We start from the raw sequence: 25,909 nt of genomic DNA on the forward strand, positions 1-25,909 counted from the left end.
CTCTGTCTATCCAACAACGACGGCATCAATAACTATAATGGCAGTGATAACAAGGGCAACAAAAATGTGGGGAAATAATCCCGGAGACAAAAAGCAAAAAAAAAAAAAAAAAATGGACAAAAAAATGTGTGTGTATATGTATATATATACATATATATATATATAATTTGACAGAAATAATCAACCCATATCTGTGACCTTGGGAGAACTACAGTTTCCAATGGGCGGAATGGGGACACAAAACTGGTGGTAGGAACGGTGTGGATTTAATACCCCTGTTACCCCATAACTTTGTAAATCTATACAAAAATCATTAATTTTTTTAAAACAAAACAAAACAAAAAAAAATGGGCCTGGAAGGAGACGCAGTGGTAGATCTCTAGATTTGCAAGCGTGAGGTCCCAAGTCCAATCTCTGGTCTCTTTCTCGCTGCCTTATGAAATAAAATAATTTTTAAAAGGAGAAAAATAAGGATGGAGAGGTTTCATGAGCCCAGAAAACGGGTCAATCTAGATTCTCTGGAACGACTCGACTTGAAATACTGTGTTAGTTGCCTTAATGAGAAGCACTGGAGTTTAAATTTTAACAGGCTAATGTAATACCAAGCAAGGGTACAAAGCACTCCAAAGTCTCTAAGCTAAAACATCACTGGTCCTTCACTGCTGTCTCACTTAATGTGCTCAAAAACACTCTAAAATTAGCACCAAGATAACCCCGTTCTTTCTTTGAAGTGTTATTTCATCTACCGAGGCCCCTAGGACCTATTAGTGAAACGTCGAACTGCCTCAAAATGGCTCCAGACCTTCCCCTAAACGTTCAAGAATCGAGCTACAGAGAACAGCGGGCCTGCGTGGCGCGGTCTCCCGGGCAACGGGAGCTCGGGAGCTGCAGCGTGGCCGGAGGCCCCGCCTCCTCGATTCCGCGCGTGCCCAGTGCGCATGCGTGCACCCCTAGCCCCGCCCACGGCGCCGGCGTCGCAGCCATTTTTCTGGCGCTGCCTCGGTGCAGGTTGCGCGTTGCTGGGATCTGCGCTAGAGGAACGTCGTGTCTGCTGTCGGCTGTGCCAGGCCTGTGCTCTCGGGCACTCGGAGGCCGAATCTGGTAGGGAAGGGTGTCCTGGCCGCATATGGGGTGGTGGGGTGCGGTTCCACTCGGGCTTTGTGGTGGTGGGTGGGAGAGCCGCGCCGCGCCGCGCCCTGCAGAGTTGCGATCTCGCATTCGGGCCCCCAGGCCTCCGCCCTCCGTGAGGCCTGATCAGCCCCCAACTGCCCGGCCCCTTCCCCAGGGCCCGAGATGTTGCGGCGTGGGGAGCTGTGACGCCGCACGATGGGAAGGGGCGCTGCTTGCTACCTCGCTCAGGCCCCACCGCGACGCATCCGCTCGGAGGCCGCGGCCTTGCGGGGGGCGATGCCGCTCATCGTCCGGCATCTGCCGGCCGCTTTTCCTAAACAGACGCGGGAAACTGCTTTAGATGGGGTGGGGCGCGCACCGGAGGACTGAGTCCCGGGCCTGGTCTGCGGGGTGGGCCACAAGGGATTGGCGCGCAAGGGGCGCCATTGTGGGGGGAGGGGCGGGCTGGAAGCGGGCCACGTGACGGGAGGGCGGGGAGGCGGAGTCGAAGGAAGAAAGGACGGGGCGGGGCGGCGAGAAACGCGGACGTCTCGCTGCGCGTAGCTGGGGGGGCGCGCGGCGGGCGGGGGTTGCGGAGCTGCCCGGCTGGCCTGGAGTCGGACCGTCTAGACTGGAATCGGTTAGGACCTCCGTTCTCTAGGACAGGTTCCTTTTTCCTTTCTTCTTTTCCCCCCGTTGTGTCTGTCACCGCTGTGAGCTGATTTTAAGACACAAAGAGCAAGGCGGAGAGGAAGAAAACCAGCACAACACTGTAGCTCAGCTCGGGTGTGGTGTGGACCGCCCGGAACCTGGGGGGGGGGTTGCCGCCTGGAGCCGGTTAATCCCGAGTTTCCGTCTCCGCCTGCAGAGTTGACATAAAGGTGTTTGATGCGGAGTTTGTTCTACGTGGGACCGCAGAGAGGGAGGGTTTTTTTTTTAATATTTATTTTCTTTTTGTTGCCCTCTTTATTGTTGTAGTTGTTGATGTCATCGCTCTTGGATAGGACAGAGAAATGGAGATGGGGGAGAGTTTAGAAAGACAGACGTGCAGATCTGCTTCACCGCTTGTGAAGCGATCCCCATGCAGGTGCGGAGCCCGGGGCTTGAACCGGGATCCTTAGGCCTCTCACCACGTGCGCTTAACCGACTGCGCTGCCGCCCAACTCCCCGAGGGAGGGATCTTAACGGAAGTTAAGTTTCCCAATTTGTGACTTGAGTGACTTAAAAATTAGGCAGTCCAATTTCGGGAGATGGGAGCTTTGGGACTTGGGGGGATCAGGAGCAGTGGATGGGGGGCTGTGCTTAAGATTTTGCTTCTACTGAGATGCCGTGGTTCATGATTAGATTAAGGATATGTGGCATTGCAGTTAGAAGAGTTTGATCTTAGGGTCCTAGAGAAAAATTAGTCATTTTCAATATGCATGTTCTTTCTAATATAAAATTCTTTTTAATTTATTTGTTGGACATAGAATTGAGAGGGGAGACCTGCAGCCCTGCTTCACCACTCCTATTTTAAAATGGATGACATTAGCATATATATGTGGTACAGATTATTATGGACATTAATGAGACTAAGAAAAGAAATACACTTTTAGTCAGTAGCCCTGAGGGGACATTGATGAGACTAAGAAAAGAAATACACTTTTCTTTTTAGTCAGTAGTCCTGAGGGGTGTTTTAATTTTTCTGGGATGGGTACTGTATAAGCCTAACAAGTTTTATTACCTAAAGGCTTATTTGTATGATAGCATTAGAGATAAATGATAGCAGCACAAACAACATAAAACAAAATATATTTGGATAATGCTAGTGAAGAGTGTTTCTTACATCAGTTAACTTTCTGTCATTTTAATTTGACCAGAGCACGGCTTAGCTCTGGTTTATAGTTGTGGAGGAGGTGTGGATTTGGGATTTTGGAGCCTCGGGCATAAGAGTCTGCATAATCATTGTTCTATCTTCCCCTGCCTCTAGCATATTTTCTCTACTTCCTTATTTTACTTTACCTCAGTTACTTTATAGTTTAGACTCACAGATTTTAGCATTTTGGTTAGTAAATTGGGAGGGGAAGAATGTAAGCCAACACCTTTGGAACACTTGGTTTAACAAGCTCAATGTTTAACAAATATGGAAGGTCAAAAAAAGATTTGATATTTGTTAGGAAGATACCACTTGCAGTTCAAATATTGTATTGTGATTTATACTAAATAAGCCTACAACTTTTAGAACTGTCTTCTGGGTAACATTAGAATGAGGATTAAATACTGGATTTAAATACAACATGACTGATAAGGTGTTTTTTTTTTAAATCAGCATAATCAGCTCTTGGTAGGGGGTGGGACTAAACCTGGGGCTTTGGAGATTCAGGCATTACATTCTCTTTGCAAAACCATTATGCTGAGAGTAGCTGGGCAGTGGCACAGCAGGTTGGCGCAAGGACTGGCATAAGGATTCTGGTTGTAGCCCTCAGCTCCCTACCTGCAGGGGAGTCGCTTCACAAGAGGTGAAGCAGGTCTATAGGTGTCTTATCTTCCGCTATCTTCTCCTCCCCTCTCTCCATTTCTCTCTGTCCTATCCGATAACATCAACAAGGACAATAAAAGGGAATGAATAAATAGATATTTCTTTTTTAAAAAACTCATTATGTTATCTACCCCACCCTGGTATTTCTTAATACAGTAGGTTGTATTTTTTTAGGTGGCTTCCATCCCCATGGGTGACTTAGAAAAAGTTACTTAAACTTCCGATGTCTTAATTTTTTTTTAATCTCTGTAAAAAAAGAAGTGAGCTATATAATGTTGTCTGCTGTTGAGAATTAAATGAGCTAAAGCATACAGTGTCAGTTATAAATAGCAAACTTTTTTAGAGAGAGAGGAATAAACAAAAAGTCATAGTCATCCAATGTGACTGTTTTGGATGTGCTTTCCAGTCTTTGATAGAGTGATAGAATGTCTCTGCTTCACCTATAAGTTCTTGTTAATGTTATAAATAATGCTGTTTGGTGCTTTGGTGTCCTTAACCTCTGTGTGGTTACTTACAGCACTGAAGCCATAGCAGTGATAAATAATGCTTCTTTTTACTTTTGTTTTCTTAGGTCAAGAAGACATTTGAATCATGGGTGACGTTAAAAATTTTCTCTATGCCTGGTGTGGCAAAAGGAAGATGACCCCAGCCTATGAAATTAGAGCTGTGGGGAACAAAAACAGGCAGAAGTTCATGTGTGAGGTACTGGATGATATGATTGTTTGGAAATGTTTGTATGTTTGGGAATTTTTGGGAATTCGTGTGGCCATTAACTTAAAAAACAATTGGATAAGTATTCTAATTAGAATATGGAAATAGGGTGGGCATCTTTATATCAGACTAGAAAAATTTGGTATGTTCTTTGTAGTGTCACTGCACCTGGTAAAGCACACACATTACTATGCATAGTGTCCTGGGGTCAAGCCCCCTGGTCTCCACCTGCAGGGGGGAGTTCACTGGTGGTGAAGGAAGACTGCGGGTCTTTGCCACTTTCCCCTCTACCTCCCCATCTCATTTCAATTTCTGTCTATTCAGTAATTAATAAAAAATATCTTTTAAAAAATAGACCTAATTCATGATTCAAATCTTTTTTTCCAACTTTCATTTCTAATTATAATGTTTAATAACTTTATTAAACATTTGAGGGGTTGGTGTGGTACCTGGGTTTGAGTCCTCCCACCTACAAGGGTGACTTTTGACAAGAGTTGAAGCAGAGCTATAGGTGTTTTTCTCTTTGCCCTCAGTCTGGCTAAGAAAAAAAAAATTGGTTACAGGGGACCATTGGTTTGTTCTGAGCTCTTACAAAATTAGATTTTAATGTAAAACATTCTATAACATGAGAAGATACATCTGTGCCATATAGCTCAATTGTACAGGATTAGCTTCTTGTATAAGACAGTACAATTCAAGCTTTCCCATAAGCTAGTTCATGAATTCTCTGAAGATGTGTTTTCAGTATTGAGTATATAGCCAAAAGTTAACTGTCATCTTTTACTGTACTGCTGAATTACAATTTTTTTTAAATCACAGGTTTACCCAGGTTTTTTTTTTTTTTTCTTCTTTGGTGTCTGTTAGGTTCGAGTGGAAGGATATAATTACACTGGCATGGGCAATTCCACCAATAAAAAAGATGCTCAGAGCAATGCAGCCAGAGACTTTGTTAACTATTTGGTCCGAATCAATGAAATAAAAAGTGAAGAAGTGCCAGCTATGGGGGTAAGTGCTTATATCAAACTTGGAAGAAAAAGGTTGTGTTAATTTGAAAATACCTGACAATACTGTGTTGAGTTATATAGCTAAATGAATGTGGTACATCCAGTCAGTGGAGTAGTGAGTCATTTATATTTTCCCTCTTGTTGCCCTTATTTTTTTATTGTTATTGATCCCGGTTCGAGCCCCAGCTCCCACCTGCAGGAGGTCACTTCACAAGCGGTGAAGCAGATCTGCAGGTGTCTTATCTTTCTCTCCCCCTCTTTCTTCCCCATCTCTCCATTTTTCTCTGTCCTATCCAACAACAATAATAATAACTACAATAAAACAAGGACAACAAAGGGAAATAAATAAATATTAAAAATATTTGAAAATAGTTCTTTAAGTACAGAATAGTTGTTTTTTCATTGTTTTATCCTCAATACCCAGAACAATGTCTACCATGAAAAAAGCTCCTAACATACTTCTTGAGTGTTGACTTTATTTATTAAGAGGGAAAATTAGGGCTATAATGCTTAAGTTGGCCCCAATTGTTTGTGGTGAAATTACCTGTATTTTATGTGCACTCTCCAAATGTATTGCCCATGTCCTTTTCTGCTTAAAAATAAGTATTATAATTAAAACAAAAGATACCGACCAACATTGTGAAAGCAGATGTAAAACACGGATCTCCTTTAAATGTGAAATAATTTGCTGGTCCTGTCAAGGCAAGGATTACTAACACTTGATTTTCACTCTTGCAGGTAGCACCCCCTCCGCCAATACTCGCTGATTCACCTAACTCCACAGCAAACACTGCTGGGGGGGGTGTATCAACAACCATGGGAGGGCCTCTTCCTCCACATCTGGCTCTCAAGTCAGGTAAAGGACTTGAATGTGTGCATGACTCAGAATAATATGTAGTCTTGCTGGGTTTCTCTCAGTAAATTCTTTTTCTTTTTCTTCTTTTTTTTTTTTGCAGGTTTTGTTCTTTTCATATTTTTAAAAAATATTTTATTTATTTATATGAAAGGTAGAGGAGAGAGAAAGAACCAGAAATCACTCTGGTACATGGGCTGCCGGAGATCGAACTCAGGAATTCGTGCTTGGGAGTCCAAAGCTTTTATCACTGCACCACCTCCTGGACCACACAGTAGTAAATTCTTCATATTGAACCACTTGGGTGGACTATATCATAGCACATGGAACTCCTTGATTTGTAGGCATGAGGTCCCAAGTTTGATCCCTGGATTTCCATATGCCAGAAAAAATCTCTGATGCCCTTTCTCTTTTCATATTCCCCTCCCCCCATAAATTAAAAATTTTTTTGATAAAACAGAAATTGAGAGGGAAGGAGAAAGGGGGAGAGAAGACACCTGCAGACCTGCTTCATCTCTTATGAAGCTACCTCTCTGCAGATGGGGAGCCAGGCGCTTGAACTAGGATCCTTGCACTTAATATATATGCACTTAACACCTTTTTTAGCTTTCTAATACTAAGACAGTATAAAACCATAGAAATTTATAGATATCACCATCTTGTCTAATTTTCTGAACCAGTATGATTTGATCCTATCATTACCTTTTACTAATATTCAACCTCTTAAATTGTGCACAAGTTAAGTCATTTAGCTCCAAGGTCTGTTTTTCCTTTTGTCTTATAGCTTATTACTACTGTATATGGTAGATTTTGCTTTCCTTCTAGATCCAAGCCACTGCTGATTTCTGGATATTAAGCCTTAGTTATTTCCATTGAGGGTAGATTGACTAAGATACAGTCCTTTAGTTATTCTGCTTTCTCATCTCTTTCTGCTTTATACTTAGAAGAGACAGTTTTATCATTTATTTGTGGGAAGGAGGAAACCAGAGTATCCCTCGGGCATGTGCAATTCTTCTGGTGATTGAATTCAGGACGTCATATTTGAGAGTCCAACAATTTCACTGTGGCATCTCCCAGGTTGCAGGATTAGAACAAAGTTTGGTCTAGAAATAATTTCAAGAAAGGCTCCTCCCCCCACTTCCCCTTACACTGGAAGTCGGGTTTGCTTTAACCTCAAAGAGATATTTATGTAAATTTAAATGAGCACTGGCAATGAGGAGCATCTTTTCCTAATTACTATTCTAAATGGGAAGTGGGTTAAAGTAAAACTGATTGTGTGTGGCATGCTCAACTACTTATGGTCATTACTAATGACATACCTTTGCTTTATGTCAGTTATGTGACTCTTGTCACATTACAAGAATATTTCTGGTCTCTTTCTAATAATTGAAACTTTGGGTTTCTAATCATGGGGTACCCAAATCTAAATTAAGATTACTCTTTTAGGGGGGTTGGGTGGTAGCACAGTGGGTTGAGCACACATGGCACAAAGTGAATGGATTGGCCTAAGAATCCTCGTTCAAGTACCACAAGCACGGGGATTTGCTTCCCGGGTGAAGCAGGTCTGCAGGTGTCTTATCTTTCTCTCCCCCTTTCTGTCTTCCCCATCTCTTCATTTCTGTCTGTCCTATCCAACAACAATGATAAACAAAGGGAGAAAAATAGCTTCCAGGAGCAATGGAATCGTAATACAAGCCCTAGCAATTAACCCTAGAGATTTTTTTATTATTGAGTAGAGACAGGGAAATTGAGAGGGGAGGAAGATATAGTCAGAGAGACACCTGCAATCCCGTTTGATCCTCTGAAGGTGGGAATCAGGGGCTTAAACCTGGGTCCTTGCACATAGGTGTGGGGTATACATATGTCCAGGTATGCCACTGTCTGACCCTAATTAAGAATATCCTTATAAATATGTAGAACCATTCTACACTTTGGTTTCATTAAGAGAACCTTTTCTTCATAGAAAATAATTCTGGAACTGAGACCTCTGACGTAGATAATCCTGAGTCTACCTGGGACCGGTCAGTTGCCATGAAGGATTATTACTCCATAAAGGAGGAGCAGGAAGTACAAGCGGTAAGGCCATCACTTTGTAGCATTCCTTTTGAGAATGTCATTTAGGACTTAGCAAGATTTAAGATGATCACAGTTTAGTGACTCTCTAGGTCCTCCTCTGGCATCATGTCCCAGGAACTGAAAACCACCACCCCAGAGTCCTTTGGTGCAATATACCAGACCCCGTTCAAGTTCTGCTTTTGTTGTTCAGCTTTTTTTTTTTAATTGGATTCGTTTCATTGAAGATGCCTTTAAATCATAGATGGAATACATATTTCCATATTTGATAGTTTCTGGTCTAACATCCAAGGGATGTTGAAGTCCTCTACTTTTTATTTATTTATGTATTTGCTTCCTGGGTTATCACTGGGGTTCAGGAATCCACTGCTCCTGGAGGGCATTTTGCCCCATTTTTTTCCTGGTTGGAAAAAAAGTATCCTCAACTATTATAAAGCAAATGTTACCCTCAAGAAAAAAAATTTTGTGCTTATTTTCCTACTTCACGTGTCCAAAAAATTTTAAATGAACACAAATTGTTCTAAGACTTGCCTAGTATGGTAATAAGGGGCGGTACAGAATATTCTGATGACAAAGCATTGTTACAAATTTTTTTTAAATTGGGGCTGGGTGTTGGTGCACCTGATTGAGCGCACGTTACAATGTTCGAGGACCTGGTCACCTGACTTGTAGGGTGAAAGCTTCACAAGTGGTGGAGCAGTGCTGCAGGTGTCCCTCTGTCTCTCACCCTCCCTTATCACTCCCTCCTTTCCTCTCAATTTCTAGATGTATTAGCCAATAAATACAGTTTTACTTAAATTTTTTTTAATTTTTATTTATATTCCCTTTTGTTGCCCTTGGTTTTTTATTACTGATGTTGTCATTTTTAGATAGGACAGAGAAATGGAGAGAGATGGGGAGACAGGAGGAAAGAAAGATAGACACCTGTAGACCTGTTTCACCAGTTGTGAAGCAACTCACTCCTCTGCAGGTGGGGAGCCAGGGTCTCGAACCAGGATCCTTATGCCAGTCTTTGAGCATTGCGCCACGTATGCTTAACCCACTGTGCTACAGCCCAACTCCCTAAAAAAAATTTAAAAAAATTTATTGGGGGACTAATGGTTTACAGTCAACAGTAAAATACAGTAGCTTCTTTAAAGATGGTGTGAAGGTGAATACACCACGAACCTGAGACTTTGAAGTCTCAGGAATAAGAAAGTCTTTTTGCATAACCATTATGCCATCTACCCCTGTTCACTCAAATTTTCCACATAACAATTCAGTCCCCCTCTAGGTCCTCCTCTGGCATCATGTCCCAGGAACTGAAAACCACCACCCCAGAGTCCTTTGGTGCAATATACCAGACCCCGTTCAAGTTCTGCTTTTGTTGTTCAGCTTTTTTTTTTTAATTGGATTCGTTTCATTGAAGATGCCTTTAAATCATAGATGGAATACATATTTCCATATTTGATAGTTTCTGGTCTAACATCCAAGGGATGTTGAAGTCCTCTACTTTTTATTTATTTATGTATTTGCTTCCTGGGTTATCACTGGGGTTCAGGAATCCACTGCTCCTGGAGGGCATTTTGCCCCATTTTTTTGTTGGCCATGTTGTTACAGCCCTTGTTATTGTTGCCATTGATGTTGTTGGATAGGACAGAGAGAAACCAAGATAGGGGAGGGGATAGATAGCTGCAAACCTGCCTCACTGCTTGTCAAATGACTGCCCCCTGCAGGTGGGAGCCAGCGGCTCAAACGGGTAATTCTCAACTCTGGTCCTTGAGCCTCACATCAGGTGCACTTAACCCGCTGAGGATAGCCTGACCCCTGAAGTCCATCCCCCATTACTGTGTTGCTTTTAAGATACTGCTGTAACCCTTTTAGTAATGGTTTGATGTATTTAGGTGGCCTCTCATTGGGTGCATATATGTGAATGATTGTTAAGACCTCTTGATTGACTGATCCTCTTAGAGGATTAAGGAATGTCCGTCCCAAGCTTTTAAAATTTTATTTATTTTAAGGTCTGTCGTGTCTAATTCAGTTAGCTGGGATTATTTAGAAACTTCTAAGTAGCTTTTGTATTACGAAGGCTGATCCAGAGAAGACATTGTTAGGATTTTTTTTTCTTTTTTTTTTTTTTCCTCCAGGGTTATTGCTGGGCTCAGTGCCTGCACCATGAATCCACCGCTCATGGAGGCCCCCCTTTTTTGTTGCCCTTGTTGTAGCCTTGTTGTGATTATTATTACCAATGTTGATGTTGTTCGTTGTTGGATAGGACAGAGAGAAATGGAGAGAGGAGGGGGAGACGGGGAGAGAAAGATAGACACTTGCAGACCTGCTTCACCGCCTGTGAAGCAACTCCCTTGCAGGTAGGGAGCGGGGGACTCAAACCAGGATCCTTACGCCGGTCCTTGCGCTTTGCGCCACTGCGCTTAATGCACTGCGCCACCGCTCAACCCCGTTAGAAATTTTTGTATCAACTAAATTCAGATTCAAGCAATATGCTTTATCATTAAACAGACTCTAGAATCAGAAGAAGTGGATCTGAATGCTGGGCTTCATGGCAATTGGACCTTGGAAAATGCTAAGGCTCGTCTGAACCAGTATTTTCAAAAAGAAAAGATCCAAGGAGAATATAAGTACACCCAAGTGGGTCCTGATCACAACAGGTTTGCATTTTTTACTCTTCCCTTTCTATAGAAATTAAAGTTGTTTTGCCTATTAATTCTATTTTTATATGCATTGTTTGGGTCTGTTTGTGAGTGACATATTATTCTACACAGGAAGAAATTGTCACTGATTTAGTGAATGTGAAGGGTTTGTCTATTAATCAGAATGCCATTCAGCTCTGGTTATTGATGGTAGGCATAGGGCCTGTGCTCAACCACTGCACCTGCCTAACCCACCTGAGTATATTTAGTTGTGTGAGAAGGTCTGTCAAAATCTGTGCTGACTTTTAAGGTTCTTATTTGACAAAAGTCATAGCTACAGTGGTGGCATATTTGTAATGAACTTGCAGACTGGCCACTGTATGGTTGTTGTTAGAAGCAGTTATGATTATTTCTTCATTGGATCAAGGTAGACATTTATTTGTTTTAGTATCTTAGAAATGGACTATTACTTCTATTCCAAAGTTCCTTTCAGCTTTAAAAGTTGCCAGTTTTCAGAAGTTCTGTTGGTGTTTCAAGGGCTTATTGTGAAGCCAAATGGTAGTCTCAGTCTTTTGTATGTGAATTAAATTGCCTCCTTATGTTCTGCTAAGTTCTGTGAAGTATATAATAGGTTGTACAGTGTCAGTATGTTTCTCAGCCTGCTTGCTGTTCTTCCTGAGAGCATTCCAGGGTGTAGTTGTTATTACTCCCAGGAAGGCTCATATGGATTAGATTGGGGAGGGCACTATATTTTTATTGGAAGGGGGGGAAGTAATGGAAACTTTCTGGATGATTTAATTTGCTGTCCTTATATGAAATAAATTATCCAAAAATACATTAAAACTACCATGAAAAACAAATTCTTGGGTGCATCTAGCAACCCTAAAATAATTATTACTAAAATAAAATTTTGACTCAATGATGTCCAGAATATATGGTTCCCTCTACTTTTATCATTTTGTATAATCCTGAATTCTCAAATACACAATTCTAATGTTGGACCTTTTAAGCCCTCAGAGGTCATACAAATTTTTTTTTTCCAAATGTTTTGCTGAACTGATTGGACTTAGAAGCACATGTTGACTAAGTTTTGTATTTTCATGTGCCTGAAATTTGACACCATAAATACCATAGTCACATAGTGACTTCTGATAAAAGAATTGAAGAATTCAGGATATGGTGATTGAGTTGGGGGACCTTGGACAGCATTGCTCTGTGTATGACCTTTATTTAAAGGCATAACAGACAGCAACACCAGAGATCTGTGTTCATACACACATGTGCTGCTGCTTAGGCTGAACTAAGCAATCACATGGGAAACTATTGTAAACTGATTTCTGGTGTCGCTGTTCCCCCTAGGTGGAGGAGAATGAGATTGGGTGCTGACTTTAAGCCTGGCTGAGAAACATACTGGCATCGGTGTCATTAATGAAAGGGTGGATGTTGTTCCCCTGAAAGCCAGTGGCCTTTGACCCCTGAAGCCGCTGTGCCTAAAGGTCAGTTCACAAGAGTTATAGGAAGGAGTCTAACATTTTTATTTTTATTTTTTTAAGTCTCATCTAACCTTTTACTCACCATACAAAGTCAAGTTTAGCATATACTGGAGCAGTGGAAGCAGCAGAAAGTATAACTTTCAAAGGGCAGCTTTGCCCTTGTTAAAACCTAAATTTATTCCCCAGAATTTGCTAGCAGTTCTGCCTTTAATTTTCAAAGGTAGCTTTTTCTCTGGGACTTGATTTAAATAAAAGATTATTAGTCAGTTTTTTTTTTTTTTTTTTTTTGAGAGAGAGGCTGTTTCCAACTGCAGGCAAATAACAAAACCTTTGCCTCTGGAGCCACTGAATCATCCAGTGTTTGTATGTCCCTGTGTATGTGTGCATGCTCGCAGATACTTAGTTTATCTAATTGAATTGGAGGCATTAGTGGGGACCCGAGCTAGGAAAGAAATCTTAAGATAATGATAGTTAAAATTTTTGAGAACTTGGGGCCATTTTATTTCTTCGCTCCAAGTTAGGTCAACATTTCTTTGTCCTAGTTATTCAGACATCAATCTTTGGAGTGCAAAAGTAAGTAAGAGTACTTATCTAAGGCCCTAATATCTTTTTCCCTAAGCAGTTGTTTCATCAGCTATAGGTTACTTTTGCTACATTGTGTATTGAAGTGTTCATATGTTCTAGGATGAGCAGAAATAAATGTTTTTAAGTTTGTTTTGCGGTGGTGTACCTAAGTGTTTGGAAATCCTGTCTGATTTGGGGGTCCTGGATTTAGTTTCTGATTGTGAAAAATCTCTAATCTTGTTTGCATATGTTGTTACAGGAGCTTTATTGCAGAAATGACCATTTATATCAAGCAAGTAGGCAGAAGTAAGTGTCACTGCTTCCCCTCAGCCTTATATAATAATGTTTATGTTAAAGTCTTGAGTCACATGTGCAAGCATTAATAACTGAGTATATGATATAAAGCAGCATCTATGGTATTACTCAATATCAGTAACTGTGAATTAGAAGACACAGTATCTCCCAATACTGACTTGTGATAGAAAGATGATGCTAAGCTAGTATAATATATACGAGTCATAGAATTGGGGGGGGGGGTGATAAAGTTACCCTGAGAAAAAAAACACTTGAAGGAGTAGATTTAAGATTAGGGTCATTCATAAAGGGAGTAAAAAGGTAATATTGGTGCGTGTGTTGTGTATTCTGTACTTGTAGGTAGTAAAATTAAACTGGGCAGTGTGTTAGGCATGAAACACAAGAACTAGATGTGCCTGGTTTTGTTAAAGAGATTTGTAAGCCTAGGTAAATGGCACCTTTATGCATTGGAACTCAGAGTATTTACCTGCAAATTGAGAAGAGTGACCTAAAATTGTTTCTAGTTTGAGAATTCAAGTTATTTAAATTTGCATATATATAAAACATAGACATGGATATAAAGTTTTTAGATGAATCATCAGGAAATACTATTTACTTGAGTTGACTTGTTTTGAGTGGACTGGATGGGGGTAACAGTTATCAGTCAGCTGATCCAAGCATTAAAATGCAGTAGACTTGAGTTGACTGACTGGGCAGGAATTTATTTATGCCCCCTACTAACTGATAATTTTAACGGAATGCCCACACCAGCAGACTACAGCCCTCTGACCAAATAGAGCCTACACCATGGAAGTCTACTGATTTGTCCATAAACTCCTATGCCCTGTCATTTATGACAGGGGAGTCATACATTTGTAAAGAACCAGGTGTATGATTTTTTTTTTTTTTTTTTTTTGTCTTTTAAAAAGAAGGGTTCTGACCTTTGACTAGATAATCACTTAGAACCACTGCTTACTCCTGTGGTTACTTATGCTTTTATTTATGCTTTCCAGGTGTTAAATTCTTGGGTCAGCAAAATAGCTCACCTGGGTAACCTCCCACTGCATTAGAGGAAGTTTTATAAATGCCCTGGTGTCTTATGCAAAAGTTGGTCTGGAACAGTGAAGCCCTCCTCCTGACAAATGGGAGAGAGGGTGACTTCAGGAGATAGTATAATTGGTTATGCAATAGAACTTTATTGCCTGAATCCAGGCAACCCCCAGCACCACCTTAATCTAATGCTGAGCAGTTCTCTCATTAAAAAGAAAGATGTTCATTCTCCCAGTTGGGATTAGCAATTGCTGTTAACAGTGAAATAATGGCAGCTTCTTTTATTTATGTATTTATTTATTAAACCAGACTACTGGCGTATGATAGTGCTGGGAATTGAATCTGGACAACTTTCTTGAAATGGGTCCATTTCTTTTATGATGATGATTTGCATATATCCTAGTGTGTCAACCAACCTGGATAGTTCAAATGGTTGTTTTGCTGATAAAATTTTAAGGGATTGCTTTCGGTTAGTAGATTGCAAAAATGAAAATAGAACCAAAAGATAGGATAATAATTTTTATTACTATTATTTAGAACTTATGCCCTTAGTTGCATGTAGTTTATTCTTATTTGGCAATGTTAACTTTAAATTATAGGGATATTTGCACGTGAACATGGATCAAATAAAAAACTGGCCGCACAGTCCTGTGCCCTGTCACTGGTCAGACAACTCTACCATCTTGGAGTGGTTGAAGCTTATTCTGGACTTACAAAGAAGAAAGAAGGAGAGACGGTGAGTCTTTAATTTTAATTAGCCTAGACAAATTTTGATTCAGTTGAGCTTAGATTTAAAATGTCTGCTTTACTGCTAGAAATCTTAAATCTACTTTATCTGCTAGAAATGAAATAGCCCTGTTTAACCATCTGTGGGTACCGATGCTGTGTTGATAGTAGACAATGAGTAAATAAGTGATGTGGCTGTGTTAACCTTTCACCAAAGAAACTGACTCACAGTATTAATAGTAAAATATTATAGGCCTGGTGTCAGTTCCATACTCTGAACTCTGCTACAGTTGATTTGAATGGTGTTAATAGTATGATATTTGGTTTTCATAGTTACCCTGTTTTTGTAGGTGGAGCCGTACAAAGTTAACCTCTCTCAAGATTTAGAGCATCAGCTGCAAAACGTTGTTCAAGAACTAAATCTTGAAATCACACCCCCAGTGAGTACACAGCTGTTTATCTCACCTTTGGATGGAATTCCTCTTGAGTGGTTAAGTCAGTAATGTTGTTTTTCTTGGTTTTTTAATAGCCTGAAGATCCTGCCATTCCTGTTGCTCTCAATCTTGGCAAGTTGGCTCAGTTTGAGCCAGCTCAACGACAAAACCAGATTGGGGTTGTTCCTTGGTCACCTCCACAGTCTAACTGGAATCCTTGGACTAGTAGCAACATAGATGAGGGACCCCTTGCTTATGTGAGTATATTGTTTTGGAGCTCAGAATGTTGTGTTGTGCTTTGAACATACTTGATTTGGATCTAGATAAACAATGAATTCACTCTTTTCAAGGTTTTTTTTTTTTTTTTTTTTTTTTTTAACTATTGCCTCCTCGTTTTTCAGGCTACTCCAGAGCAGATAAGCATGGATCTTAAGAATGAGTTAATGTATCAGCTGGAGCAGGATCACGAGTTGCAAGCAGTAAGTCCATGTCACATTTTGATCTGGTACCTGTTTTAGCTGGGTGCCTTTAAATCTCCTAAATATGGTAGGCCTGCCTTTTATCTGAAGGTAGAACACGTACATAGCAAGCTGCTTATCACAGTTAACTCTGAGAGCACTTGTTAGGAATGAAGAGCCTGGAATTCTTACTTAATGTAAATGTAAACGTTTGGGATAACTTCCTTCCCAGTGTTTTACAGTATTTTTAATAGTCTATTTTTTTAATCTTTTTTTTTTTTTTTTTTTTTACTTTTATTGGATAGAGAAAGAAATTGGGGCAAGGAAGTAGACACCTGCAGCCCTGCTTTCCCCCTGCAGATGAGGACCGGGATTTGAACCTGGGTCCTTACTCATTGTAATGTGTGTACTTAACCAGATATGCCATCATGTGGCCCTTTTTACAGTATTTTCCAAGCCAAACATTATAAAAAGTTAGAAGGGAATGTGTGGGGGATGTTGAGAGAAAATTATGGGTGTAGATTGTGACAAGCTGCATATTTCAGAAATTTAATAGGCATTTCTTTTGGAAGTGTAATGTTTAGCCTTTTTTGTAGGAAAAGTAAATACTGAGTACTAAGCTACAGGAAAGGAATTTTTATTAAAATGAGATTGACTGTTGCTTCTAATGCATACTTCTGGTCATAATTTGACTGAAATGTACCTTTTCGAATTCAGATACTGCAGGAGAGAGAGTTACTGCCTGTAAAGAAATTTGAAAATGAAATCCTTGATGCAATCAGTGAAAACTCCGTGGTCATCATCCGAGGTGCTACTGGCTGTGGTAAAACCACACAGGTTCCTCAGTTTATTTTGGATGATTATATACAGAATGACCATGCTGCGGAGTGTAATATTGTGGTGACTCAGGTAAGTACCAAGCCAGTTTATAAGATAGGGTGGTGTTTGGTGTGGATAGAGTTTGAGTAACCTAGGCTGTTGGTAATTTTTCAATTGACTCCCAATTGAAGACATACATGATTTTAAAATTTGTAGTGCATTAGGCCCTTCAAAAGTATAACAAGGAATAAACCTAAAAAGAATCTGTCTTGTTCAAAACTTTTTCCTCATAAACTTTAATTGAGTCATGTAGGGAGGCTTTTAAACAAGACTGAAGTACTTTGTTCTTGGTCCAGGTCCCAATCTTGGCTTTCTCAGTCCTATCACCTTAATATAAATAGAACTGCCAAAACAAGAGAACAAAACAGCCCCAAATATTCTGAGAATATTATTACCCAATTGGATATGAACACAGCTCGTATACATTAGTAGAATATCATTTCTATGTATCAGAAGTCTTGATAGCCATTTACAGATCTTATTCCTTCATATAATTATTATTTTATGTCTGCTTGTATTTGTAACTATACCTTCAGTGTGGGGTAATGCCCACAAACAAGGTAGATGTTATTTAACTGCATCAGGGGGAAAAGTGAAGGCCAAACACTCAAAACATTAATCTGTTGCATTTTCCTTAAGAGTTAGTATAACTATTGGTGGAAATAATAATGGATCTCATTTTTCTCCACTATGTAAACTCAGCAAAACTGAAAGATTTCACCTACTTTCTTATTTATAACACATGCTATACAAATGTGCAGTGAATAAATGCATCATGACTTAGTGAATGACACCTGGTGGTAGTGTCTGAATGGCAAAGGGGATTGATTATTCACTGTGATTAATTCACTGAAAATCATTGAAGGTTTGAGTGGCAGTAAAAAAAATTCAGTGGCATAGAGTTTAGTGGTTCCATCTTTGGTCTTTTTTTTTTAACCTACTTAATTGGAATAGGATAGCTCACCTGGGAAAGTTTCCTGTTCTACCATCCATATGGCCTAGATTTGGGCCGGGCCACAACCACATTAGGGAATGTTTCCATGCTATGGTAGTGAAACTAAACTCTCTAAAAAGAAAGAAAGAAAAAAAAAAGTTTGGAAGTGATAAAAACCAAAAAGAAAAATATGTAGATTTTGTTGAATGCTGACATGACAGATTTATTGTAATAATTTAATAATCTTAATGAACACACTATACTATAACTAGTTTGATAATTTTTAAATCACTTTTACAGACAGAAGATAGTATAATTATTGGACAAAATATGTGCCTGAGTCTCTGAAGACCAAGGTTCAATCCCCAGCACCACCAAAGGCCAGAACTGAGCAGTGCTCTGATAAAAATAGCACTAGTAATAAGGTGTGGGAATAGATACTACAAGGATTGTGCAGATTGTCAGTGCCTGAGGCTCTGAAGTCTTGGGTTCAGTTCCCCACCATAAGCCAGAGCTGATCAATGCTCTGGTAAAGAAAAAACAAATTAAATAATAGTAATAACAATAGTAAAGTATATACTACATCTAATTTCAATTTCTGATTTCAGCCCAGGAGAATTAGTGCTGTTTCTGTGGCAGAGCGAGTTGCTTACGAACGAGGAGAAGAGCCTGGGAAAAGCTGTGGCTACAGTGTTCGATTCGAGTCTATACTTCCCCGCCCTCATGCCAGTATAATGTTTTGCACTGTAGGTCAGTACTAAGATTTAGTTTGGCCTTTCATTTGAGTTGATGTGTTTGTGAGGGAGAGTTGGTTGTGATACAGAATAATCAAGAGATGATGAAATAGTCTGAGAATTGTTTTTTTTTTTTTTTTAATTTGACAATTCGAGAGTACTTTTCTGACTGGTCTTTAAAAAACCAGCAGTGTCAACTCTTTTTTTAATAGGTTAAATATGCAGATAGTTTCCTTGCTAAAATGATTTTGTAGCATAGTATGCTGAAGGTTTCTTTGCACTTCTCAGTACAGTCTTAACTAATGTAGAAACATCTCCCATTCTGATTTTCTTTTCAAGGTGTGCTCCTAAGAAAATTGGAAGCAGGCATTCGAGGAATCAGTCACGTTATTGTAGATGAAATACACGAAAGAGACATAAATGTAAGTACTTGTCAAGTAATTATTCTATTAAGAGAAATGAGAGAATTTGCTTTCCCTTTTTTTTAATTTCTTTATTGGGAAATTAATGTTTTAGATTCAACAGTAAATACAGTAGTTTGTACATGCATAACATTTCCCAGTTTTCCATATAACAGTATGTACTGGGTCCTCTATCATCCTTGGCTTTCCCTCTTCCAACTGCTTACATCTGTTAAAACTATGAACTTCTAATAACAACCCTCCCCTTTTTAGCTCTAATACTAGCTTTATAGTAAGTACAATTACATTTATAAGCTAACCCAGTTGAGCAACTGACTTATGGTTGAATAGCTAGTGCTGGGTTGTCAGAAAGTCATAACTTTTTCTTTGTTTTTTCAGAGGTCTTCTATGTGTATATTATATAAAGAATATTTCAGTAAAATATGACCAAAATACACACATTGGTCTTCTGTCTTCGATTTCTTGTAAAACATCCAATTTGCTCAATTAAAAACATGAACTAGAACTGTCACCTGTCCAGTGACATGGCAGCATAGATGTGAATGTCTCTAGTACTTCCAAAGTGAACTCTTGGTATCTGTTGCAAAATGTGTTGTGGCTTTTCTGACAACCCTATGGAATTTTACATTTTCTTTAACTTGCTTATCTGTATCTTAATGTTTTAATTTAATTTTTTGTTTTTTTATATTACTAATCTCTTGAGGTGTTAGGGATTAGAAAAGAAAGAACCAGGTGCTCTGGTACATGTGCTGTAAGAGTCAAACTTACCCAAGCTTACCCTCTGGACCACTAAATAGCCATTTCTTCCATAGTTCTGTAATTTGAAGTCTTGTTTCCCTCTGGCGGGGGGAGGTGGGTTGTTGTCCAAGAAGTGACACAGTGACGGGGCTTTGCGCCTTGCACCACCTGGCTTAACCAGCTGCTCTACGGCCTAACTCCACAGACTTGGGTTTGTTTGTTTGTTTGTTTTTTAAATCTGATTCCATCAGAATACTTCAGTCTTCTTAAATTTGCTAAAACATAATATAGATATAATTTATTCTGGAAAATATTTCACTTGCACATGAGAATACACATTCTATTGCTGTTGCATTTAACTATATGTATTTAATTAGTGCTTTTTATTTTATTAACTTTATGTGGCCTATTAAAATATGAGGTCTGCTCTTTGTAGATTGTTTTCTATGTTCCTATGAACATGACATCATAAGTGAGGCACAAACCCCCCCCCCCCATTCCTTTGCTTATTCTAAAGATCCCTTTGACTTGTATGTCACCTCTTGGTGTCTGTCCCTAAATAATCCCTCAGTTCCAATATTATGTGCATAGTCTTGTTTTTCTCCGCTGGTCTATAATAAATTTACTTTACAACCCTTTTATAAGTAAATACATAAATAAAAGCAGAAAATCCTATGCTTGATTTTTTTTTTTTCTGTAGATGACCCTTTTTTTATTACTATTCCCTTTTGTTGCCCTTGTTTCATTGTTGTAGTTATTATTGTTGTCGTTGTTGGATAGGACAGAGAGAAATGGAAAGATGAGGGGAAGACAGAGGGAGAGAAAGATAGGCCTGCAGACCTGTTTCACTGCTTGTGAAGCGACTCCCCTGCAGGTGGGGGCCCAGGGCTCAAACTGGGATCCTTAACGCCGCTCCTTGAGCTTTGCGCCACATGCGCTTAAACCAATGTGCTACAGCCCCACTCCCACTATGCTTGATTCTAATATGTGCATGAGTAATGCTCTAGTTTTCTTTCTTTTTTTTTTTTTTTAAGATTTTATTTATGAGGAAGGTAGGAGAGCAGAAAGAACCAGACTTCACTCTGGCACTTGTGCTGCTGGGGATAAACTCGGGACCTCATGCTTGAGAGTCCAAAGCTTTACCATTGCACCACTTTCTGGACCACAATGCTCTGGCTTTCTACCATTAGTGAATAATAAGTTTATTTTATTTTGGATAGAGAGAGAAATTGAGGGGAGGGGATAGAGAAAGAAGACTCCTACAGCATGGTTTTGCTGGAAGGGAAGCTTACCCCTACAGATGGGGACTGGATAAATGAAAGAGTGTTGGGATAGTCACACCCTCAGAAAGTTGAACTGAAGTCTTAAATCATCCAGGGCCGTGCATGTATGCAATTCTAGTGTTCGTAGCACCTCCCCACAACCTACCACCTCTTTAATTTCACTTAGAAAAGAGTTCCCCGCTTACGGTAACCACTGCTTTTTTTTTTTTTTAAGCAGATACAGCCTTTTCGTTTCCTATAAATGTAGGTAGATAGCTCATTTTTCATTCATTGTGATTTTAAATGAAGTGTTCTTACAGATACAAATTTCACTGAAATTCTTGAAATTTTTTACTGGAGTAGCATTCTTTTTTTTAATTGCTACAAAGCTGAAGTTCTGTCTTATTTTGGTCAGAAGACAAGGTGTTGGCTGGGTAGTGGCACACAGGGTTACATGTACATAGTGGAAATCTTTTAGGTGTGGCTCATAAGTGTGGATTTTATATGCAGTTGTTTTTCTTTTATATTTTATAGACTGACTTCCTTCTAGTAGTGCTGCGTGATGTGGTTCAGGCTTACCCAGAAGTTCGGATTGTTCTCATGTCTGCTACTATTGATACCACCATGTTCTGTGAATATTTCTTTAATTGTCCCATCATTGAAGTGTATGGGAGGACATTTCCAGTTCAAGGTGAATATTGTATTCCCTACTTGCTGAGGAAGGGTTTGCATCTTATCTGCATGTGCTACTGTATTATGGTTTTCTTAATCATGGAGATTGAAGTAATAGTTGGAAGGATAATTAAGAAGTTTGCATATTAGAATGTCACATACACCCTAGTGTTCTTGTATTTTAACCAAGTCATCAATAGTACAGTCTAAGGAGGGTAGACAGGTTTTATTCATTTCCCAAGAGATTTAAATAATCCAGTTTGTAGTCCTAGCTTTATCGTCTGAAGGTATTTATGGGGGGAGTTACTGTTAAAGCAGTCAACATAGCAAAAAAATGCTTTGAATTGTGAATTAGAAAAATGAGTATTAATTTAATGGTTGACAAGATCATAAGGTGAAAGAGGTTGAGTTCCACACAAATCCTACCACAAAAGTTCTGTATCCCACCCCCTCCATTAGAAGCTTTTCTATTCTTTATCCCTCTAGGAGTATGGACCCAGGTTCATTCATTATAAGGGGTGCAGAAGGTGGGATGTCTGGTTTCTGTAATTTCCCTCCCCCCTGGACATGGGCATTGACAGGTCAATTCATAACCCCTGCCTCTTTGTCTTTGCTTAGTGGGGTAGGGTTCTGGAGAGGATACATTGTTGAGGTTGTCTGCTCAGTGAGTCAGGTTAGCATAGAAATTGAGTTTTAAGGGCCCTTCAATTTCAAGAGTTAATACTATTAATATTTTCTTGGCAGAATACTTTTTGGAAGACTGTATTCAGATGACCCAATTTGTGCCTCCCCCAAAGGAGAAGAAGAAGAAAGAGAAGGATGATGACGGTGGTGAGGATGATGATGTAAGTTGTGGGTTTTTTGTTTTTGTTTTTTTTTTTTAATTTTTGCCTCCAGGGTTATAGCTGGGGCTCAATTCCTGCACCGCTCCTATAGTTTTGTTTTTGTTTGTTTGGTTTTTGTGTAAGACAGAAAAATTGAGAGGGCAGGAGAGACTCAAACCTGGATCCTTGCACAGATCCTCATACTTTGTACTATGTGTACTTAACCAACAGCCCAGCAGGTTAATGAAATTTTATTAAGGACAAAGTGTTACTGCAGAGAAGAGGATGATTGTGTCTTTTCTCTACCCCCCTCTGTCTTCCCCTCCTTCATTTCTCTCCTATCCAATGATGACATCAATAACAACTACAACAATAAAAACAAGGACAACAAAAGAGAATAAATAAATTCTAAGAGGTAGCTTTACAGAGAACTTGAATGTATAGGGCTTGGATCTCATTTATGTAAGGTATCAGTGTTTGTGGACTAGTGTATTCATTGATTCAGACAAAGGGTTAGGGTTAACTGAAAAAGGTCATAATCATAAGTAATTCAGTAGGAAAAAACCCAAAACTTTAGAGTGAAATTTTAGTTCGTGCTTAAATTTTAATCATGTATGGGAAATATAGAACTTCAAAATGTCAGTGTTGCAATAGTTTCTGCATTTGTAAATTAAATTTCTTCTGTACACTAGAAGACTGATCAGATAGAATTCTTGAGGATTTTGTTGTTGCATAAAATAAAGAACAAGTCTGTGATACTTATCTCATGTACTTAATTCAGTGTGGTTGAGACAATCTAAAGTACATTTCCCTATCTTTTGCAGACAAATTGCAACCTGATCTGCGGTGATGAATACGGACCCGACACAAGGTTGAGCATGTCTCAGCTGAATGAAAAGGAGACGCCTTTTGAACTCATTGAAGCACTGCTGATATACATCGAGACCCTTAATGTTCCTGGAGCTGTGTTGGTTTTCCTGCCTGGCTGGAATTTGATTTACACTATGCAGAAACATTTAGAAATGAACCCACACTTCGGTAGGAGTCTTGGAATTCTAATAGTGAAAGTGGGTCCAGGCGGTAGTGCAGCAAATGATGGGCATGTGGACCTGCATAGGGTTGAGCCCCTGGCTCCCCACCTGCAGGCAGGTCCTTTCACAAGCGAAGCATGTCTGTGATGTCTTTCTCCCCTTTCCCCTCCCCTATTGATTTCTTCCTCTCCTATCCCAGCAGCAGCAGCAGCAATACCAATAGAGAAAATGGCCTCCTGGAGCAGTGGGTTCATAGTGGAGGCAGAAAAGGGGAAAAGTGCATGTATTTTTCTGTACCCAAGCCACTTTGTGAAAACTAATTTAGCCATTGTGTCAATATTTACATTGAAATATTATATACTAGTCTTCAATCAGGCTCCTATTTTTAGACCGTAAATATATCTTATTACAGGAAGCCAAAGGTACCAGATTCTACCTCTGCATTCTCAGATTCCCCGAGAGGAACAGCGTAAAGTATTTGACCCAGTACCAGATGGAGTAACCAAGGTAAATAATAGATGCTTTCTTATAGAATTAGAATCGACAAAAATACTATAGGTCTTATAAAAGTTATCACAGAGTTGACAACCGAAAATCAGTAGTTGTCTTCCTGTGCTTAGGTTTTACAATCCATAGATGATCTTTCCAGATTTGTGGTTTCAGCAAATGCCCTTTTGAGTATATAGTAAGGAAATACTTTCTGGTACATGATTTTTCTTATATCATTTCTTCACAGGTTATTTTGTCCACAAATATTGCTGAGACGAGCATTACCATAAATGACGTTGTTTATGTCATTGACTCTTGCAAGTAAGTTGCCATCCTGTGGAACCTTTATACCTAAGAATAAATCTTTACGATGTTCAGTCTAAGAGTTAAGTTGATGACATACCAAGTAGAGAGAGTAATTGGTAGAGCAGAGAAATAGAAAAAATGGCTGTTGGGAACAGTTGAAGGCTGTAGGCGTGAGTTCAGTTAGCAAAATCAAATGCACCTTATTTTTAAAGTCCTGTGCTCTTCTATCATTGAAATTGCTGAGTTCTATTTGCCTGTTCCCATAGTAGGAATTGGTGAGCAGCACACAATTCTTAGTGCCAGTCCCAGTCGTTTCGTAACTTGTGTGTATGTCATTGTTTTGAAACTTTTAATGCTGCTACAGAGCTCTGGCAATTCTGTGGAACCGTACAAGTCACTTTATAGTGAGGTATCAAATGCCCTATCTTTGGGTTCAGCATGTAACCGAAAGCATCAAAATTACACTGAACTTTGACACAGTTGGCTGTTTACTTAAACTTTACATGCCGTTTCCTGTTTAAATGCTTTATATTCATTAGTTCTCTCAGTGTCTATAAAAATAAACCTATCAGGTTTCAAATGAAGTACCATCAGATTCAGATTAGGAATTTAGCCAACATCAGCCAGCTAGTTGATAACATGTAAATTATACTACAGCCTTTTAGCAGGTTGACAGCTTCAAGAGTTATGGGTCTGATTTCTGACACTTTTTTTTTTTTTTTTTTTTACCGTCCGAGCACTGCTCATCTCTGGTTTATGATAGTGCAGGGGATTCAACCTGGGACTTTGGAGCCTCAGGCATGGGATTCTGTTTACATAACCATTATGCTATCTACCCCGCCCTGATTTCTGGTTCTTATTGATGTTATTCGTAAGGAAAAACATAGACCATTAATGGGAATGGAATGGTATCATGCTACATTAGTATTGGGATCAACTAACCACTTTGACCTTTTAGGCAGAAGGTCAAGCTGTTCACTGCTCATAACAACATGACCAACTATGCCACTGTGTGGGCATCCAAAACCAACCTGGAGCAGCGGAAAGGACGAGCTGGCCGAGTGCGACCTGGGTTCTGCTTTCACCTCTGTAGCCGAGCTCGCTTTGAGAGGTGAGACTACTTCTCTTCAGTTATAATCTTGTTCCTTTACATGACCCCACCCCAACACAAACACACACGCTTGCGCACACAACACACACAAATGCGCACACACCCCTCTACATGAACTAAAGGAAGATAAGTCATTAAATGTATTGGACGGAAATATGTTTAGAGACAGATTGGGAAAAATAAAAATCAGAAACTGTCGGTATTGGCATGTTTTGATACAGGCCTGCTTATTAAAGTTTATTTGACAGTTCTGGCTCTACATAACTTTGTGATTTGGGATTCTGTAAAATAACACTTTTTTAAAGTTTTTATTTATAAAGCACTGACAAGACCGTAGGATAAGAGGGGTACAATTCCAGCCACTGGAGCTCCATATCCCATGATATGATAGCTTTTCTATGCCCTCCTCGAGCATAGACCCAGCACCATTGGGTTCAGAAGGTGTTAGGTAGGTCTGGCTTCTGACAATACTTTTTAACTAGTCTAATTCTGTGTTTCTGATTAGCACACCACTTACTTCATGGTGTTTGATTTTTTTTTTTTTAAACTGGACATTACTTGAATAAGGAAAGTAAAGTTTAAGGAATTT

At 39.5% G+C, this 25,909-nt stretch overlaps 1 protein-coding gene across 2 annotated transcripts in view; it reads left to right on the forward strand.

The window, feature by feature from the left end:
- Positions 1–980: 980 nt before the first annotated feature.
- DHX9 (DExH-box helicase 9) overlaps positions 981–25,909 on the forward strand; it is a 32,150-nt gene continuing 7,221 nt past the window's right edge. Inside the window, exons 1-20 of one of the 2 annotated variants that reach the window (XM_016195176.2) lie at positions 981–1,101; positions 4,200–4,330; positions 5,204–5,344; positions 6,082–6,199; positions 8,160–8,272; positions 10,769–10,917; positions 13,216–13,262; positions 14,900–15,036; positions 15,377–15,466; positions 15,556–15,717; positions 15,862–15,939; positions 16,636–16,827; positions 18,340–18,481; positions 18,805–18,887; positions 21,422–21,578; positions 22,304–22,404; positions 23,208–23,421; positions 23,827–23,921; positions 24,151–24,224; positions 25,168–25,320. In XM_016195176.2, coding sequence (XP_016050662.1) covers positions 4,220–4,330; positions 5,204–5,344; positions 6,082–6,199; positions 8,160–8,272; positions 10,769–10,917; positions 13,216–13,262; positions 14,900–15,036; positions 15,377–15,466; positions 15,556–15,717; positions 15,862–15,939; positions 16,636–16,827; positions 18,340–18,481; positions 18,805–18,887; positions 21,422–21,578; positions 22,304–22,404; positions 23,208–23,421; positions 23,827–23,921; positions 24,151–24,224; positions 25,168–25,320 — 2,357 coding nt within the window. In that variant the 5' untranslated portion in view covers positions 981–1,101; positions 4,200–4,219. Of the gene's footprint in view, positions 1,102–4,199; positions 4,331–5,203; positions 5,345–6,081; positions 6,200–8,159; positions 8,273–10,768; positions 10,918–12,258; positions 12,396–13,215; positions 13,263–14,899; positions 15,037–15,376; positions 15,467–15,555; positions 15,718–15,861; positions 15,940–16,635; positions 16,828–18,339; positions 18,482–18,804; positions 18,888–21,421; positions 21,579–22,303; positions 22,405–23,207; positions 23,422–23,826; positions 23,922–24,150; positions 24,225–25,167; positions 25,321–25,909 lie in introns of those variants that run through there. The other variant, XM_016195177.2, reaches the window with a different exon arrangement.

The sequence above is a fragment of the Erinaceus europaeus genome, chromosome 9 (assembly GCF_950295315.1).
Source record: "Erinaceus europaeus chromosome 9, mEriEur2.1, whole genome shotgun sequence".
Classification (NCBI taxonomy): Eukaryota; Metazoa; Chordata; class Mammalia; order Eulipotyphla; family Erinaceidae; genus Erinaceus; species Erinaceus europaeus.